The 19,037-nt window shown below is 43.9% G+C and overlaps 3 protein-coding genes and 1 long non-coding RNA gene across 4 annotated transcripts; 2 read left to right on the top strand and 2 right to left on the bottom strand.

Moving 5' to 3' along the window:
• Positions 1-1,191: 1,191 nt before the first annotated feature.
• On the bottom strand, positions 1,192-2,904 carry tmem35 (transmembrane protein 35). The gene is made up of 2 exons (XM_076149071.1): positions 2,682-2,904; positions 1,192-1,568 (listed from the first exon to the last, which is right to left on the bottom strand). Exons 1-2 carry the CDS (start codon positions 2,799-2,801, stop codon positions 1,203-1,205), a joined length of 486 nt encoding a protein of 161 aa, XP_076005186.1. The 5' UTR covers positions 2,802-2,904; the 3' UTR covers positions 1,192-1,202.
• A 788-nt stretch (positions 2,905-3,692) lies between these two features.
• On the top strand, positions 3,693-5,550 carry LOC142999507 (uncharacterized). Its single transcript, XR_012963320.1, has 3 exons — positions 3,693-3,769; positions 4,603-4,695; positions 5,463-5,550. It is a non-coding gene; the product is annotated as an uncharacterized LOC142999507 (long non-coding RNA).
• Positions 3,747-7,268, bottom strand: arl13a (ADP-ribosylation factor-like 13A). The gene is made up of 10 exons (XM_076149103.1): positions 7,179-7,268; positions 6,099-6,215; positions 5,771-5,841; positions 5,422-5,674; positions 5,145-5,250; positions 4,782-4,987; positions 4,594-4,690; positions 4,182-4,476; positions 4,006-4,104; positions 3,747-3,913 (listed from the first exon to the last, which is right to left on the bottom strand). Exons 1-10 carry the CDS (start codon positions 7,196-7,198, stop codon positions 3,858-3,860), a joined length of 1,320 nt encoding a protein of 439 aa, XP_076005218.1. The 5' UTR covers positions 7,199-7,268; the 3' UTR covers positions 3,747-3,857.
• Positions 7,269-10,265: 2,997 nt separating this feature from the next.
• xkrx (XK related X-linked) lies at positions 10,266-18,587 on the top strand. The gene is made up of 3 exons (XM_076149075.1): positions 10,266-11,190; positions 16,968-17,224; positions 17,338-18,587. The coding sequence occupies exons 1-3, from the start codon at positions 10,844-10,846 to the stop codon at positions 18,168-18,170; spliced, it is 1,437 nt and encodes a 478-aa protein (XP_076005190.1). The 5' UTR covers positions 10,266-10,843; the 3' UTR covers positions 18,171-18,587.
• Positions 18,588-19,037: the final 450 nt, after the last annotated feature.

Genomic DNA, 19,037 nt, shown 5'->3' with positions numbered 1-19,037 from the left:
TGAAATTAAGTGAAAACTCTCAGTGCAGTACTTAAAATAGTGTTACTAAAACTCGCTATTCTGTTAGTTCTCGCCTAGTATCACAACGTTGTACCGTTTAAGTTGTATTATTTAATGAAATAAAATGACAAACAGTATTCAGTCAGTCCCGCCTCCAGTTCTTTATTAGTTGTATATCGTTAATTTGTACAGAAATACTGTGAATCTTAAAAGTAACCAACAATGAGTAACAACTCATTTCATCCCCAAAGCAAAATAGAAACAGAAATACTTTTTCAATCTTCAATGAGAAATACAGTCAAACAGAAAACCAAAGATTTAAAAAGACTAACACATTTGAGACTTTAACCGTGTATTACAAGAGGAAACTAAATTTAACAGGCATAAATTATCATTTCATTTGTCATTTCGTTGCTCTGGAAACACATGATCAGCAGAAACGATTTCAGTATGATGCAACTAAAGGGACAAAGGGGATATTTAACTTATTTTTTTAGAACAAGGATTTCATGCACAGTTCTTGGAAATTTACTGAGCTGGAAATATGAACTAGACTTAAAATGTTTCCTTTCTAAAATAGGTTCTCTGTGAACGCTGCACCAAAAATCACATGTAATGTAGATGTTGAATAAATACTAGTTTTACTATATTTAATACAAAAATCTGCCAACACTGTTTCTTTTGGTTTCTGAACTATACTTTTTGCCAATAACAAAACATGCTTGAGCTAATGTAATAATGGAATACATGAAGTATCAGCCTCCTTTTGCCCTAATATAAAAAGAAACCAGAAAAACAAGTTACAAAGATTTGATTATGAAGAACGTTGCTCACAAATCAACATGTAACTTCTTTAAAATTCATATTTGCGTAGGAACAAAAAACACATTTAACTCTCTGTAGGAATGAAATGAACAGGGACAAGGAAGGACGACTGATTGATGACGTGTGTTACAGTGAGCCAATATTAAGACTTTTGACAAGTATGATTGTCCACAGTTATGTATCGGATCATGTATGGAACAGGTTTCTCAGTTTCACAATTACAGTGCAGAGGAGAAGGTGAGAGTAACCAGTAAACAGTCAGGATGTGCATTCTTATTGAGAGTGACCGTTTCCTTCAAACTTGTATTAACCACAGTCCAAACAGGCGCACAGGGTTCTCTTTAGTGTAGTTTTGACCGAAATGGAAAAAAAGGACTTTAAGACTGCTTGACCTTGTTCTTTTCCTGATCATTAATGTGCTGTTCTTCCCTGCTGTCCTCCCTCTCTGGCCGGTCATCACCTTGGCGGGCGATGAGTAGTCGACAGGTGAGAAGAATCCCAAAGACTAAAGCGTGGGCGTATCGTTTCAGGGGGTCTCCTACAAGTTGGTGGAAGAAGAGCACGGCCAGCATGACCAACAGCAGCAAGAAGTTGGCCACGTCCTTTGGTCTGCCCGGTACCAGCGTGAGAACGACACCGCAGCCAACCTCCAGAGAGCCGATGATCTTACGGAGCAGAACCGAGCTGATGCCAATCTTCTTCAGGCCTGGCAGTGCCTTTGCATAGGTCTTGTAAGCTCTTTTCTGAAAAGGAAAAATAAATATTTGATACTTCCTTAACACATACATCTCAGGTTATGAGTGCATTAGAGACAGATACACCTTTCACACTGTGGACACTTTTTCTCGCCACAGACACAACTAACTATGGCTGTAATTATAATTTGGGAAATGTATAAAGTTTAATGCAATTTTGTAATTTCAATTCAAATTACGGTGAAATTTTGTGTTGTGATCACCCTGTAGAAACTGTATTTACCCTATGACATCATCCACATCGTTTTTTATTAAACATTTACCAGAGTTGTAACTGTAATTCTAACGTGTCTATTAAAGTGACACAATTAAACTGAAGACTTTAAGCTAAACATTTGGGAACTTTAATTAATTAATTAATAATACAATATACTCTAACATGTAACAGACCACACGGAACAAACTCCACAGAAACAAACATTTATTTTTTTAAAACAGCCCTAAATGTATTAAACAGGAATAGTACGTGTACGGCGGCCGACATGTTCCAAACAGAGCAAATCGCCACAGGGACCAGCAGGTGCGTCTGACAGAGAATGCTCGAATGTGCCGCCATTGCTCTTAAATGGCACATATATACCATACTACAATAAAAAATATATATAAATATCAATCTATACTGACATCATTACTGTCGGATCAGTTTGTTTACAGCGTGGTTTCGCGTACGGTGTACAGTAACATATGTTAGGGTGAGAGGGGGACGATTCATCCATTCACTCGCTCCTATTCTGAGTGTTTAATGGGTTTTGATTGTGGACATTTCATGAATACGTGCTTTGGGTGATGTAATGAACGCGGCAGGGTTTTATGATGTAATAATATATCCAGACAAGCATCGGTGCTAACTGTGTTCTTAGAGGCAATGCAGCAGATCTTCGATAAAAGGATTCACTGACGGGGGATGAATGGAGGCTTCTCACATTAAAGAAGGCAGGCAGAGAAGATAAAACCATGTTGGATGAACAAATAAGTGCAGGATCAGTTAATTTCCACGTATTTTGCTATCGAGGTCTGCATCTTAGCACACGATCCGAGTCGTCGCCTCAGAACAATGGCCCGTCTTTCATCCCAGGCACTTCATGACAAACACTGACTTACCATTTCGCTATATGCGTCTTTGCTTAGTCTCGGTGTGAGCTTGATGGTCCCCATGAACACGAAAAACAAGCCCAGGGCGAAAGACAGAGCTACAATGGTTATTGTCCTTGGTGAGGCCATCTTCTCCTCCGTGCACGCACAGTCTCTCCCCACTGAGCCGAACGGAACTCTGACGGTTTCCCTGTGAAGATGATGCACCGGGAGAGGAGGAGGAGGAGGAGAGGGGGGGAGGCGTCACACTGGTGTTAGAAATGGCGTGTCAGTTCCCTGGATCCAGGGGCGGAGCTAAGGACTCCCCCCTGAACCCCCTCCTCCTACCTACGCTTGCCTCCCATCCCACCCACATAAACCATCTTCATCCCCACAACTCAAACTCATCTCGACATCTCTCTCTCCCTGTCTCTCCCTAACCCCCACCCCCTTTGCTTGTTCGCTGTTTTCCCTCGTACAACCAACACAGATTGCTACTCTGCTCTGGTATCAGACTTTGTTTACCAGTTTGTTTATCAGTAAGGTCAACATCATACATACTACATGGCTACTGACCTTTACTGACCTTTGTCCATACTGCCCTATATATAGAGTAAGTGTGTGTGTGTGTGTGTGTGTGTGGGGGGGGGGGCAATATCTGCTTCCTCAATCTAGCAGAAATGCCACATAACTGTCATGGTTGCCTTGGTTACAGCTAAATGAGTGATAGGGACGCCTAGGAACCTCAAAAGCTTATACAAATAACAAATAGACAGATAGATGTTGCTGTAACAAAAACACAGAGAACATTAAGTCAGTTAAATAACAAAAAATATTTATTGTAAAATTATATAGATGTTATTTACTTCAACAATGTCTTCTACTTTACTAAGCACAAACAATAATAAAAAATGTATACAGTTTAAAAAGTTACCTTTCAGTCAAAATGCATATATTATACAACATACAAACAAACATTCAAAATTTGGCCAAGTTCACTGCTTTCATACTAATTTTCTCATCATTTCTTTGTATATCTAAAGGTGAATATTCCGAGCCGGCCTTCATCACACGCTGGAGTTAATCCTCCTCATGTTCAGGGATCAGCTCCGGATGAGGTAACGGTGCTCATGCATGTGTCTGTGTGTGTGTGTGTTTGTGTGTTCCTCTCAGGTCACAGGACACAAACTAGGATTCTGGCTTCTTTCACTGTCCCCGATTCTGCCGGTCCTTCAGAGCCAGAATGGCCTTTCGGTAAAGATCTGTAATAGGAGACACGGTTAAGCTTTTTAAAATAAAAAACAAGCGACCTCATCATCAGTCTGAGGCGCTGCTGTGAGTGGATGAGGCTCACCGAGGGTCTCAGAGAGGTCCACAGGTCCGTGCGTCTCCTCCGTGTTGATCTTGTTTTTCCTTTTCACTTTCACAATCTTCTTCTTTTTCTTTTTCCCACCTTTTAACCACACATAAAAACCAACGTTAAACCCAAAATACATAAAATAAAGATGGGGCCATCTCACTAAATCTTACCTTTGGGTGTATTTTCTTCGTGGTTTGGCGATTGTGGCACATCCAGAGTCTCTTCCTTCACCTTGGTCTTGCGTTTTGGTTTGCCTTGTTTCGGGCTGATCAGAGCACTGTCAGCTTTCTCTTTCTGTCCAGAATGTTCCTGATCCACTTCATTACTCTCCTGCTCCTCCAACTCTTCTTCCTCCTGCTGCTGCTGCTCCTGTTGACGTTCCCGTTCTTGATGTTCTCCTTTTTCAGTAATCTTAACCTGCTTCTTCTTCTTCTTTCTCTTCAGCTTCTTTTTCAGATTGGTCTCCTGTAAACAACACGAGCGGCATTATTTACGGCAGCCATCACACAGCAGTAATGTAAATGTAATCTGGTACATGAGCCTTGTGTAATGTTGTAATATAATACATAAAACCATCTCAACCTTTGGCAGCATGTTTCGAATCGGATGACATTTCCCTTCAGTCTTTGACGTTTCCTCCTCGTCTTTTGGTCGAAGGTCAGACTTGCTGGATCGCATTCTAGGGTAAGAAAATACATATTAAAATAAGTCACGTTATATGTACATTTCTCTCGATCTGTTCGACTGAAAGACAGCTATGAACTTCTGACCGTTCCCCCTTGGCTTTCCTTCGTCCTTTCTCTGCTTTCCCTGGATTCTTCCTCTCCTCTGGTGCCAGAGGCCTGTTTGTGTCCCGGGCTACACGGGCACACAGCTCTGGGTAATCCATATTAACAGCCTGCAGCAGCCAGCGAAGGCCCCGTAGAGTCTTCCTGTCTGACCAACGTCGCAGGTCCATCGAGGCTGAACAAGGCTCCTGAGAGAGGGAGAGGGAGGGAGAGCGAGAAAGAGGGAGAGAGGGAGGGAAACCTGAAGCTCTGTGAATGCCTGCGTGTTTGTATGCTTTGCACGCTGTCTGAACATCTACATTCATCTGTTCACTTTGCAGCAGCAGATGCCAGAACAGCACTTACAATATGGCACAGAGAGCGGCTCTGGTTGACCAGCTTCTCCAGAGAGAGAATCTCAATCAGTTCACTTCCCAGCAGAGCGTTCATTTTGTCCTGTTTATTGGCCAAGCTGAAGTCAAAGAAGAGGAAGAAGAAGAAGAAGAAAGGAAAAGCACAACCCTGTGTTAATCCCCTTCCACACCAACTGTTACCCAGCTGATTATTTAGTTCTGTATTTGTTCTTAACGGCCACAAGAGGGCACTGTTTACAATGCAGATACTGTATGATGGTTGTAATTACACCAGTATGGGTTTTCCTGCCACTCTTGGTTGTTTCAACAGGTCTGCCAGAACCTCCTTGACCTCCTTCAACCTCTGCCTGTCACTGGAGTCCAACACAAAGATGATGCCATGGGCTCCTCCACACAGCTCCCTCCACGCTCCCCGCGACTCCGCTGATCCTCCCACATCCAGCAGGGTGACCAGGTTGTTCTCCACCCTCAGCTCGTTTCGGATGCAGCCGTGGGTGGGTCCTGCTTCCATGCCGTGGGGCACTGGCACAGACAAACTGGTTATTTGTTTGTGTTTCTCCTGTTATAAGCACCTTTTAAAGGCGCAGTGAGCCAGTTTGACTGTCACTGTTGAGTTACCTCGTAACATCCCCCTGATGGAGGATGTTTTTCCCGCTTTGTCAAGACCAACCACTAGAATAGACACTTTCCTGTGGAGAGGTATTTGTATTAGCATTTGACTTAACTTAAACACTATTTGGCTTTGTTTACTTACAGTTGTACATTATAACAATGGCCTCATATTACGTCAGGCATCAATGAACTGCACATGGCACATTAACTAAGACAGTATTCCCCCACATCAGGGTCTTATTACATTGAAATATGTGTTACAGTTATTTTGTTTATCTTATTTTAAAATGTTATCTGTTATTCTGTCAGTCTTCAGTCATTTAGTTATGCGAACCTGAATGGTTCCTGTATCCTGGAGACCCAGGTGCAGCAGTTGCTGATGAGGTTGAACATGTTTACTTGAGGTGAGCAAGGTGAGCACAGCGGCCACCATTTTCTCTGGAGCCGGTACCTGAAAATAGGTGGTAAATCTTGGCATGACAACGAACCTTAGTATCACACACACACACACACACACACACACACACACACACACACACACACAAAATGAACACCAGTCTGTTCAATCATGGCCAGGTCCAACACAATGATGCTGTGTGTCAATCTCCTTAATCTCCTGTATTGACTTCTACAGATGGTCACTCCAGATAATGCGCTGACTGCCATGTTTATACTCAAACTAAAAATAAGAACCATGGCAGTATGTCGACCACATCACTCCATTAAAAAAAGGCCTTCCTATTTTTGAGACAACCAATATCCAGCCTTGATATCGCAGGGTTAATGTTACATGAGTACAATACAATTCCCCTTCCTTGCCCGAGGAAATATCAGTATCAGTATCCAAACAGACCTTGTTTTGCATGTACGATATGTGACAGTATGACAGATAGGTCAATGCGCTAAAACAACAGCAGACAATCCTTTCAGTTCTTTGTCTGCTGCATCTGTTCAGGATCTGTAAACTGCTAAAGCCCTGGCTGATGCAGTTAAGAATGATAACAAGCTGACCCATATTTTTGCCTGGAGATGACGGCGAAGACAAAGTGGCCATGAGTATGACGGATTCCCCTGGCAGAGGAGTGCTTTGCTCAGGTGTCTGAAATTCCGCATTTTGTATTGTGCGCACCTGCACGATAAGGCAGGGTAGTAAAATAGCTTTGTCGTCAGCATTAAAGACAACAAGGTAAATATAGAGAGTAAACAGAGTGTGCGAGGGAGAGAGAGAGAGAGAGAGAGAGAGCAAATTGAAATTTGAAGAAAGGGAAGTTTGTGTTGATCACCAATGTATATATTTTTTATCAATATTCCCTTTATAAGAATCTAAACAAATGAAAATGCAACTGATTTGCTGATATAAATCAAACAAAAACATGACATTCACATTGACAAAATAAAGCAAAACATTACTTACAGAAGTAATTCTAGGTCCATGCATTTGTTTGTGTGCAAGCCTCTGCTAACATCTTGTACCAAGCGACTACAAATCTAATCAGGCTCACGCTAAGCCTGTGGTCACCCCATGTGGGAGGTGCAATCTGGGAAATTTGGTATTAACATGTCCGACCAATCCCGGAGCTCTCTCAGGTAACAGCTAACTCAACTGGAAGGCACAGCTCCTCTGGTACTAGAACAGCTCAAAGTGTGTAAATAGGCCCACAGGATCTAAATGTGTCACATGGTGTGATCTGTGAACGTTGTGACCCGCAGAGCCTGTGCCAGTGTGTGGATGGATTTAGTCATTACAGCCTCGGTCAGTTAGGGAGATAATGACACAATCACTATTTTGATGACCATGTGGCGTCACAGCACATACCTCCGCCAAGGCCCAACAATCCTCTCATCATCTGTCTCTCAATAATGCAATCATTTACAGCAAAATGTAATAATATAACCTACCTGGGGGGGAAATAGTTGATATTGTCCATTTTGTCCAATTGATAGACTCATATTTTACATTATTCTGGATACTTAGATTAGTGTCAACTGGTAATAGGGAATTATATCTGGTCTATGGTGTAAAGATCAATCACACATCAGGTACATTAATCCTACTAACAAACAAATGAAAACATACCCCTCCTTGGCAGAGGTAATAAGAACCCTGGTTTGCTTTAAAACTAAATTTTATTGAGATTGCTTGATTTGATTGATTGATTAAGATGTGAGTTATACTTTGAGGGAAAACTGAATTGGTATTACATGTGTTAACAGAAGAGTGATAGAGTTTGTGGTCAGACCTAAGCCACTAGGTGGCCTCATATTCAAAGGCACTGTGTCAGAGCACCATGCAAGAGGAATAACAATGGCAGATGTTCTGGTCTTTTCCATGTTTATGATTTATACTGCAGCAAAAGTCTTCAAATCTTCATCGTTTAACATATTCAGTAGTACTTTAATAGCCACCAATGCACATAACAGATCACTAAGTACCTTACAGTTTAAGATGGAAGATCCAGAGGAAAAGAGAACTACAGGGTGGAGCTTCTGCGGCTAGATTACAGACATTGTGTAGTAGGTAAACAAGTGTAAAGCACCAGCATTCAGGGACCTGGTGCCATGTTTGTCTGCAGGTTTTATCTCATTAAGTCTTTAAACCAATGTCCAATCAGGCATGGTCAGCCTCTGCTGAGTGGACTCATCCCAGACTGACCACAGGCCCACGTCAGCTAACAGTGACACAAGCAGACACAAACATTTACGCACAGACACAGGCAATCACTCCCCCTCTCTCTCTCTCTTGCCCTTTCTCAAGTGCACATAGAGCAGTAACAGAAGCAGCTGAGTATTAGAACCGCGCCCCAATCTGCTCATGTTCCCCACATTCCAACGTTTTGATGATTTCATGTAATTCATTTCTTTTTGCATGTCAGATTGTCTTCACACTGTACACAGCCTCTGCAGTCTCAAGTCATTGACTCACACCACTGCCTCACTAAACACATGCATTAGTAATAACGAGCTTTGGTAGGTTGTGTCGACCCCCTTTACAGAGCAGAGCTCATGTCACAGGCTTACGTAAGATCCTATTTGACATGGAGAGGATATGTGTTTGGGCTCAGTGTGTTGAAACTGGACCACAACTGCCTGTCTGTATTATGTTATTACAGTGTTACTGAATTGTGAAAGACAGGAAATTAAACCCAGCTTTGCAAATATTTGGAATTGTAAATAGTGGAACTTAAAGCTTGTTCATGAGAGGAGGAGTTATTTTAAAACGACATTTACACTGAAATCAAACAATGTAAGAAATAGTTTCAACTGGAAATATGTCTCATGTCACGCCAGATTGAGCTCTTCCCATGCGCTTTGCTAATCTATTATCATTGTTTGCATTTGCAGTTGAGCAAACATTAAACTGGTTTGGTGTGACTGGATCACGGAAGCGGTATTAACGTTTTCTAATAAGACTATCTGTAGTTTGCAAGCATGAAATGAGAAAATTGGGAAAAGTTAAGGAGCTGATTTGTGTGTGCAGCAGTGGTTTATGTGTCTATTTTACTCTCCGGCCTCTGGGTCAACACAACAAGAGTCTGCCCGGGTAGTGGAACCTAAAAATGGAAACACTGTAACTGACCTCTCTATGCCTGACCTAAATTTAGAGAGGAAAATATACAGTATGAGAACGATACTGTATATTTTCTCAGTGCATATTCTAAAAGCCAGCCTTTTTTACATGTAACATTACAATGAACAGGTTCATTTCCCTCAGAAGCTTTACAGAGTTTCATTTTCAGAGTTGAAATGAGGTTCTGTGCTTGTTTTATTGTTCTTTATGTGACTGTAAAATGTCACAAGCCTACGATTTCTTTAAACTGGATGACCATCAAACACTTCGTTGTGCTTTATTGAATCTTATAGTATCAAAGGTTAAAGTCTGGAGGAGGTGACCGATCACAATGTTTATGATGTAGAGTTTGTGCAGAGACATGTTTGATTCATTCAATACACATTAGCAGCAACTTTTAGTTTGAGAGGTGTAACGATTGATTTGGTATCTTATAATAAGATCCTGAGGTCTGGGCATTCACATAAAAATCAAAATCAATCAATTCATTCATTGACTTTTTGCCTCTTATAATCTATAGATACATGTAGTAGTGTGTGTTGTTGGGGGTTTTTCTCACCGAGTTTGCTATGCAATTAGAAAACAAAATTAAAATCTCAAACACGTGCCTTGCTTCAGAGTCTGACTCCCGAGCTGGTTTCAATATGTCCATTGTTCACGTTACGTGAGGAATGCTTGACGTTAGTAGTAGTAGCCAGTTGGCACGTTGTGTTTGGGGTAACGACGTAACTACAGTGACATCATCAAAACAAATAAAAGTTAGGACATCGACGTCACAACTATAAATAGCTGAATTGTGCATTTTATTTTTTATTTTTTTTATTTTTTTTATTTTACACCAATATAAAACTCTTTCGCTTTACGCGCACCTTTACATTGAAAATACCAACCCACGCTTCCGGTTTGACCGTGTCTGATTGTGCCTGACTCGACACAGCTGTTAAGATTGACGCTTGGTTGAACAGCCGAGCACACGACTCCGCACCGACAGCCGCATTTGAACGAAGAATCGGGGACACACCTTCTGTCCACACCCTGCCGTGGGACCGTTTCGCGTTTCAACATCTGCGTGTCCTGTCCAAATCGGGACAGCGTGGATCTCTCGAGTTTGGACCATCCCCGACCCGGCTAGTGTTGTAGGCGGACTGAGTGACATCACCAAACTGTAGGCTGCTGGTGAAACCGTCTAAGATCGGAGCGTGAGGCAGGTTTCCTGTGGAATCAACGCGCCACACGGGGTGCCATCGCCACGTAAAGAAGACATATCAGACAATAACATCTTTCGGGGGTTGCTTGGTTCCCGGTACCGGAGCGGCGAGCACTGCAACCCGGGGAACTCCAATACAATGTGAAACCAGCAACGATCAACTTGGTGGAAAGTTGAAGAAGATGGTTTGCAGAGATAAACAAACCATATTTTCCCGAAAAGTAATAATATGCGATCACGCGACGGCGATAAGATCTGACGTCCTTTGTTGAAGCGTCGCCACGAATCTCGATTGACTTTGGTCATGGAAGAGCAGGAGAGGGAGATCTTGGACATGGACCCGCCGGAGGGTGTCACCTCTCTGACGGAGAACGGAGGAGTCATGCTGGTGGTGAATCCGAGCCGAGTCCGGGCTCCGCTCAGCGTGGTTCTGGCCACGGTGCTGTACTGCGCAGAGTTCGTCGCGGCCGCGGTGCTGAGCCATGTGTACAACAAACACGAGGACCGGATCTGGTTGGGCTTCACCATCACCTTCATGCTGGTGCCGGCTGTGCTCATTCAGATGACCCTAACGTTCATACACAGAGACTTGGGTCGAGACCGGCCTCTGGTCCTCTTCCTGCACCTGCTGCTCCTCGGTCCTGTCATTAGGTAGGCGACCCAAAGCCTGGGCTGGATTACAGTTTAACGTATTTCATTAGAAAATACATGTAAATATACTTTACACGAGTGTTTGGGTGATTGATGGATGCATAAATAGGCTGTTGCACCTATTTTGGAAACACTAAGGTCAAGATGAGTCCGACTCCCCCCTCAGTGCAGCCTCAGCAGCGGGAGAAATCTTTGACGAACCTCTAAAAGAATCAGTAAAATCGTTTTATAAACAATAATCTAACAGTAATCTAAAGCATTTTCTAGGATTGTCTCTATTTATCTTCCAACCCCACTCAGTTGATGTGGGGTCATATGGGGTTAGCGCCCAGCATTTGCTGCATGATGCAGCTCAGACACGCTGCCACTATCCACTGTGCCAGGACAGATATTGGTTCTAAAATGTTGCAGTCTGGTTTTAAAGACACGTCTTATTAAACATGTATTAATAATAGATAGTTGTTATTGTCTGAAATGAAATGCAGTACAAATTAAAACAGACTATAATATACTGGAAGATCCAAATCATCAAAAAGCTAAATGTCAATCTGTGCCCTGAATCAGTGAATATAGAACCGAAAGTAGTCTAGTAATAATGGTGAATTGCCTGTGTCAGCAATTAGAGAAACAGCCTTGAGAAACCTGTTCCTGTCATTTACATTCATGCCTCATGCTTCACTCCATTGCTGACAGAAAGTTGGGCTGCTGGACACAAGGCCTCTGTAGAAAACATTTTCCCACTGTGACCTCATGTAACTTCCTGAGGAAAAAAGCAACTGCACCTTTCTTTTAACAAGGCAGGGACTCTGCGTGCTTATTTCAGGTACAAATGAAAGAGTTACGGCCTGTTTGTATTTACTTTTAAGGCCGGTGACAAACTCTCAGCCTCATCTCTGTGAAAATGCTTGATGCTGATGTGTTTTCTGTACTTAAATGTGCTTTTCTTGCCATCTAGCCAGCAGCTGGTATGCTTGATTTGTAGTAAATGGCCTAAATATGTAAAAACATAAGATCTTCACCTCCCATTTTGAAGTCTATCCTAAACATTTGTCCCTTTTTATGATATAGATTATTTATTCTGTAATGCAGTGTCGACTTTCCATCCACTGATAAATACAGATAATGGAGTTATCAATAGAAAAGCTTTATTCAGTGCAGAAATGTAATATTTCTGCATCTATCTGTTGAAATTCCTCACATGCTCATGTTACAGATCCTTATCCCAATCAAAGCAAATGTCCACCTACATTTGCAATGATAGTCCGGTGGACTGGAACAGAGTTCAGCCTGAAGCAAAGGATTAGATGTCAAATAGCCTTCAAATATTCCGAGCTACATATCGGCATCGTCTCATTCTAATTTGGAGGCAGAGAAGTCTCCCGTGTTGTCAGTTTGTTGATGTGGGTCATGTGTTACTCCATACACTTAATGCCAGTCTGTCAGATGACTGTGCAAATATGGCTTCTTGCAATACACATCTTCAGTTTGTGTGACTTCATCTGAGGATAATGGCACTTAAAGGCCTCTGTGGTGCAGGTCGGACAGATGGCTCATCAGACGTACAGCTTTTAGGTCAGATGCTGCATTCTGGCGGTATGGGAACTGTGGAAATAAGATTTTACAATTCGGAAACTGCTGTGTAATGGCTGTCAAAGTCCTGTTTGCAAGTTGTAAACTTTTTAACTTGAGTAAATGGCGTCCACACCAGTAAATGGCAAATAAACCTGAACAAACCAACCCGGTGCATTTTCTGTTCTTGTTATTGCATTTGGTATATACCACCCTCCAATGAGCACTCAAACGCAGCATTGGTCTTGAGTTCAGAGGTCTAAAGGAGCTGTGTATGTTGCTGAAATGGCTCCCAGGGCTGTTACACCTGCACCTGCGGCACTTTGGTGGGTTGCCAGATTGCACGTCAACAAGCAGAAAAAGAAGTTTTGGACTAAACCTCCCTCATTTTTAAAGAAGTTTGACAGCTTTAAAGTCAGTAATGTTTTCACTTATCCTAAACGGTCCAACGCTATGTTTAAGTACTGTCAGCCGCGTTGCTCAGGCAGTCAGTTGAGGATCGCAGCAGCAAGACCTGTTTGGCTAACCGTGACTCATGTCAGGATTAGCAGGGAGCTGTAGGCGGAGACCTTGAATCTTTTGAAACTCAAATCCCCTGTTCATACTCTCTCTCTGAACTTTGATTTGTCAACAAAAAGCCCTTGGGTGCTGCACAGACTTTTCTGTCCTCTAAATGTTGGTTGAGGGGTGTGGTTATTTACTGGGCCAGACATTCTATATGGTTTTCATTCCGGTACAGGTTTCTTGCATGGAAAGAACGGCTTGTTATCGAAACCATTTCCAGGAATTTGCATTGCTTTTTTTCAGCTTCAAATGATATTTTCAAAGCTGAGTTGACTTGGATGAGTTTGTAAACAGTCGGTGATTAGTTACCTGGTCTATTCAGTATTCCAGGGGTCACATGATTCCTGGCTTTGTCATCCGTGGCTGTTGCTAAATGCAGCGTTGACCGATAATGCTTGATGATAACTCAAACGAGATTCTACCAGCTGTGACTCCCAATATAACTGGAACAGGGTCACTGTTTCAGGGTTCTGCTTCACTCACACGTCTAAAATAAACACGGCGGGGAGGAAGTTGCACGTGTCATCATACAGCAACAGATCAGCAGCCTGCAGTCAAAGCAAATAGGAATGTATTTGAGAGTGACAAACCCCCCCTCACCTTCTGATCTCTCACTTCTCACTTCTCGCTCCTGAGCTGTGGTGTCAAACGAACTGGTAGAGGAACACAACAGGGGTGTGTTCTTGGTACCTTGATGTTTTGGCCTGACCCCGCTTTTGTCTGCAAATGGAAGCACTTGTTGGTGTCGTCATTGTAACACTTCTCTGTAAACTCAAGACGGGAGACGCTCACCGGCTACGCCCAGCTTCATTCTTTCAATTCCATTCCTAAGAGAATAACAAACTGTCATAGCAACATTTACAACAGAGGTAATCTCAAATTCAGAGGTTGTTACGCAATCGCCCATCTCTTATTGCACAACTGCTTATTACTTATATTCATAGTACTGGTAGGGGGAGTAACTTTTCAAAGAATATCCATCAATCCTTAGAATGCTTCAAATACTTTGTAGCTTCCTGTTGCTTTGCTGGAGGAACTGAGAGGAACGGTGACCTTGTGGTTTCAGCTATCTGTGTATATTCCCTCCATCATGCCGGCTGATTGAATTAAGCTTTCTAAATCAGGTTCTGACATGCTGTTGAAGAACCAAAACATCCTGCTGGGTGTTGGCACGATTAGCAAAGCCAGTATAACGTCCCTCCATCTGTTATGTCTATGAGAATACACCCTCGGACACGGCAAATAAAGCAACAGAATCAGTTCATTTATTGTTATTCCCACTGAGAGAGTAAAGGGCCTAAAGCGATAGCAGGAATACTCCGACACTGACTCATGCCCCCTCCAACCGGGAATGCTTTACGCTCGGGTCAGCAGTTTAAAGCAGATCATCACAATGAGGCCCAGCACTTACACTCCTGCACTATTTGTGTATATACTGGTGTGCGTGCGTGTGCGTGTGTGTGTGAATGCTTTTGTCGTCAACAGTCGCGAACACTAGCTGTGTGCTCCAATGGGATTCAGATCTCAGGCACCTGTGCTTCACCACACTCTGCTATTCAATGCTGGACTGTTGTAATCAAATCACCCCTGCCCTGCTCACATGGGTGGTTTCCTGTGTGGCTCAGGGATGACGTAATGCTCTGAATGTGCAATGTTGTTTGCTATCAGCGCAGCATTGAGTTGTTTTGCAAAATCTGCCTGAAAACAATAAGGAGTTTGCAGGGGGGACATGTCAGAACTCGTCTCCTTGAACATACCATCCTACCACCGCTAACCCCCACAATTACCTTGTCAGCCAGCCTGGCCTGGTCTCAGCATGCCGAGCACCGGTGTTTAGACTGTCTGTGTGTGTGTCTTTGTGCCTGCCAAACATGTTTCAAAGTGGCCATGCTTGGGCGCCTCGCAAGTGTGCCTGATGAGGTCAAATCAGGCGGCCACATTGCTGAACAGGACGGTCTTGCTAAGGAGCCGTTTCCTCTATATCCCTCTCCTCTGCTCTTTGACGAGAGGATTGCAGTACTTCCTCGGTCAGGTTGACACACGAGGCTCTTGCCAGGATTTGAAACATACTTCTTCATGTGAGTTTCTCGTGTTAAGGCCGCGGTTACACAGCAACAGTCTGCGTGACTTCTAATAAATCCACGAGATCCTGCTAAAGGAAGTCAGCGCATTGATCTGGTGGCTAATGCATTCATCAGTCATGCTGCTTTTCTTTTTTTCCCCTTAGTCACTTACAGAATCCTAAGTGCAGGCTGGCTGGAGTACACTACCCTCATTCTGCATTCTCAGCCATTATCCTGCCAACTTTCCGGGGCAAGGATGTCGGTAAATCCTGCTCCTGTGCCTCCTCTCTTAGCTACTGTGGACCTTGTGCACAAAACATCAATGAACCGTATCTGCCTGTGGCTATCAGGCTGCTTACACATACTGTACGTGTGTGTGTGTGTGTGTGTTTTGCACATGTATGGGCAAATATAAGGGGAAAAAAGGTTGTTTTGGGTCAAACACAGTTGAGGGATCAGAGGCACAGTTTACCACCGTCTTTTGTGTGGTGTCGCTCTACATAAAGTGTATAGCAGCTCTCCGGCCAAGTAGCAGCTGAAACAACAGTGTCTGAAAATGGCCGACTGCTGAGATTGCAGTTCAGGGTTTAAGCAGAGTCCGAGAGCTCCGCGTCAAAACCACAGAGAAATGAATCCATGTGAGCTTCTCAGGTCCAAAGATGGAGCCGTTGGTATTTTTTGAAGCAAAACATGACATTCCAGCGCCGTGATGTGAGATTTACTGCCAAAGTGAGAAGAATCCTCACAGGGCAGGGGTGTGTCTCCATCACAGCTGTGCAGCATGTTTGAGTTTTTAGTGATTCTACAGTTGCTGGCAGGTGAAAACCTTGCCATTCCAGTTTGAGCAATTCCCTGGTTTCAGCATCAACACGTGATCCTTAAATGGTTAAATTAGTTGTTTTTCAAACCAGTCGGACACATCAACCACCCTAAACATGCCAAAACAAAGAAGTATTCCTCAAATCACACTCTTTTTGACATTTTAAACCCTTGCAGCTCAGAGCCCCGCCGTTCGGAAGTGCAGCTTTAGACTCCCTGGCCGTCTTGCTGGAAAGACTTGACGTACACACACATGTAACCAAACACTGAGTGCATTTACCTTGCAAACACGACGCCGACCACACCCTGAGTTTTTCAAACCGATCCTTTCAGGCCTCAGGAGGCTCAGGCCGGTGTCTTTCCTCTGACTGCCCTCTGCTGGAGCTGCATGGACGTGCTTGTGTTTGTTGAGCTGAGATTTCTCACAGGAGAAATGTTTACAGGCCTGTTTATGAGAGTTTCTGGGTTTGTAATCAACCGAGGGTCTGGGGGAAAGCATAAATATCTTTGAGTTCCTGGGATGAAACTTTAAATCAGTAAAACCTGATCAATTGCTGTTAAATAGTTAAATTCTATCTATTTTTACTTGTGAGGCACAGCTCCTGTTTTTTCTGTACAGTATCACAGTAATGTAGGTCACAGGTAATGTGAATATGAATAAAACATAATGTCTGGCTGTGGTGTCATTTAAATGCAACACTACACTGCCCTCTGTTGGTGTGTAAACATTCCTGCGCCCTGCACCTTCTCTGCCTCGCTCAGGTGTGTGGAGGCGCTCGTGGTCTATTTCAAGGCGGGCAAAACGGAGGAGCCGTACGTCACCATCTCCAGGAAGATCAGCCTGCAGAAGGGCCAGACGATGCCCATGGAGTGGGAGATCAGCCACTCGGAGCGAAAACTGGCCATGCACAGGAACGCCTTCAAGCGCACCGCCGTCATCCAGGCGTTCCTGGGATCGGCCCCTCAGCTAACACTCCAGCTGTATGCGACAATCCAGGAGAAATCCATGTTCCACAGAGGTAAGCATGTGTGTACAAATATGACGTTTACAGCTGTCTTTAAAAGAAGGAATGTACCAAAAGATTAAGCATCACTTTCCACTGTGCTCTGACTAATCTCTCTCTGTTTGCAGTACCTCTGATGAGCATCACCCTGATCTCCATCGTATACGGAGCTCTCGTGTGCAACGTTCTCGCCATTCAGATCAGATACGACGATTACAAGATACGGCTGCGCCCGACGGCCTACCTCTGCATGATCGTGTGGAGAGGATTGGAGATTGCCACCCGGATCGCCGCCCTGGTGCTCTTCAGCACGGCTCTCACACACTGGGTCATCCTTGTCGGCATGGCGAACCTACTGTTCTTTTTCTTCCTCCCCTGGACTGAGTTCTGGGCCGGTAAAGGCTCGCTGCCTAAAGATGTAGAGAAAAACTTTTCCAAGCTGGGCACTTCAGTGGTGCTGTCCATGTTCACCTTCCTGTACGCCTGCATCAACGTGTTCTGCTGGTCGGCGGTGCAGCTGGACTTGGCTCACCGAGAGCTCATCGAGAGGAGGCAGCACTGGGGCCGCCTGGCCGCTTACTACTGTGGACGCTTTTGTGAAAACTTCTTCCTCATCACGCTCTGGTACTTCTTCAAATCTGACTTCTACGAGTACGTGTGTGCGCCCCTGCTGGTGGTCCAGCTGCTGGTCTGCTACAGCCTGTCCATACTCTTCATGCTTCTCTTTTACCAGTTCTGCCACCCGTGCAAACGCCTCTTCAGGTACAACGTCCACGACTGCCTGCACTGTGTCTGCTGCTGCCGCAGGTGTAGCACGAGTACGCAGGAGAAGGGTCTCTCCTACTCGACCGCTGCCACCATGGAGCCGCTGGACCCTCAAAATCCACAACCGCCCGACATCGCCATAGAGCTGGGCGAGCGCGAGACCGCCATCGTCGACGACATCATGGACGCGGCCTGAGAGGGGCTTCGTGGCGAACGAGTCGTTTATGTAACCGCCTTTACGAACTCAAACGTGTTTTAGTGTTTTTTTTACTGGTGTAGAAATGCATAGCGGGGGCACAAGGACATAATGGTACCCTGAACCTGCAGAGTTTTGTATTGATAGCCTTTACTTGAGAAGGCGGGGACATATTGCACACACACACTTTGGGAACAACGAGGCCCTGGTCTCCCAAAGAATGTAGCAGGTTGAACTATGCAGTGCTGCACAAAGGCGGCCTTGAGGGAGCAGCAGCGGGTCAGGTAGACCAAGCCAGGTGTGCGGAAGAACGTGCCAAGCCTCTCTGACCCAAAAGACTTGTTTACTTCACGGCTATGAATTCCCTGTGCACTTCTTCTTCTGCCAATGTTGCATCTACACTGTATACACACAACCCATAGCAGGAGGAGGGCAGGGAAAGGTCAGAAGAAGAATTGACCTTTCATTTACGACATAAACCTGCTGTGATTATAAATGCCTCGTGTTCACTGTCTGGTCGCCTTTATACCTGTTGTGTCTTTATGTCAACACATGAAAAAAGGTCAAATGTGAGCGGAAAGACAACAAAATAAAGTTGGCAGAAAAGACTTCAAAGCCTTAATTCAGGCAGATTACAGATGTAATTCAGAAGTGGATATTAGTTAACAAAACTGACACTGAATGCGCTTGTGAATCGCTAAAACAGTTTGCTTATTATTGTTTACCTTGTTTTGTTCGCTCAGTGCCTTGGCTATACTTACTTGAACCTTAAATAAAATGTCGTCACTCTCCTCGCCTTTATTTTCTTAAATTAGTAACTTCACTCGGTCTTTATTGCCAATAAACGCACCTACATACAAGATATAA

The sequence above is a fragment of the Genypterus blacodes genome, unplaced genomic scaffold (assembly GCF_046128005.1).
Source record: "Genypterus blacodes isolate CSIRO-AG114 ecotype Tasmania unplaced genomic scaffold, CSIRO-AGI_Gbla_v1 ptg000044l_1, whole genome shotgun sequence".
In the NCBI taxonomy this organism is placed as follows: domain Eukaryota; kingdom Metazoa; phylum Chordata; class Actinopteri; order Ophidiiformes; family Ophidiidae; genus Genypterus; species Genypterus blacodes.
This window is presented reverse-complemented; position numbering and strand designations above follow the sequence as displayed.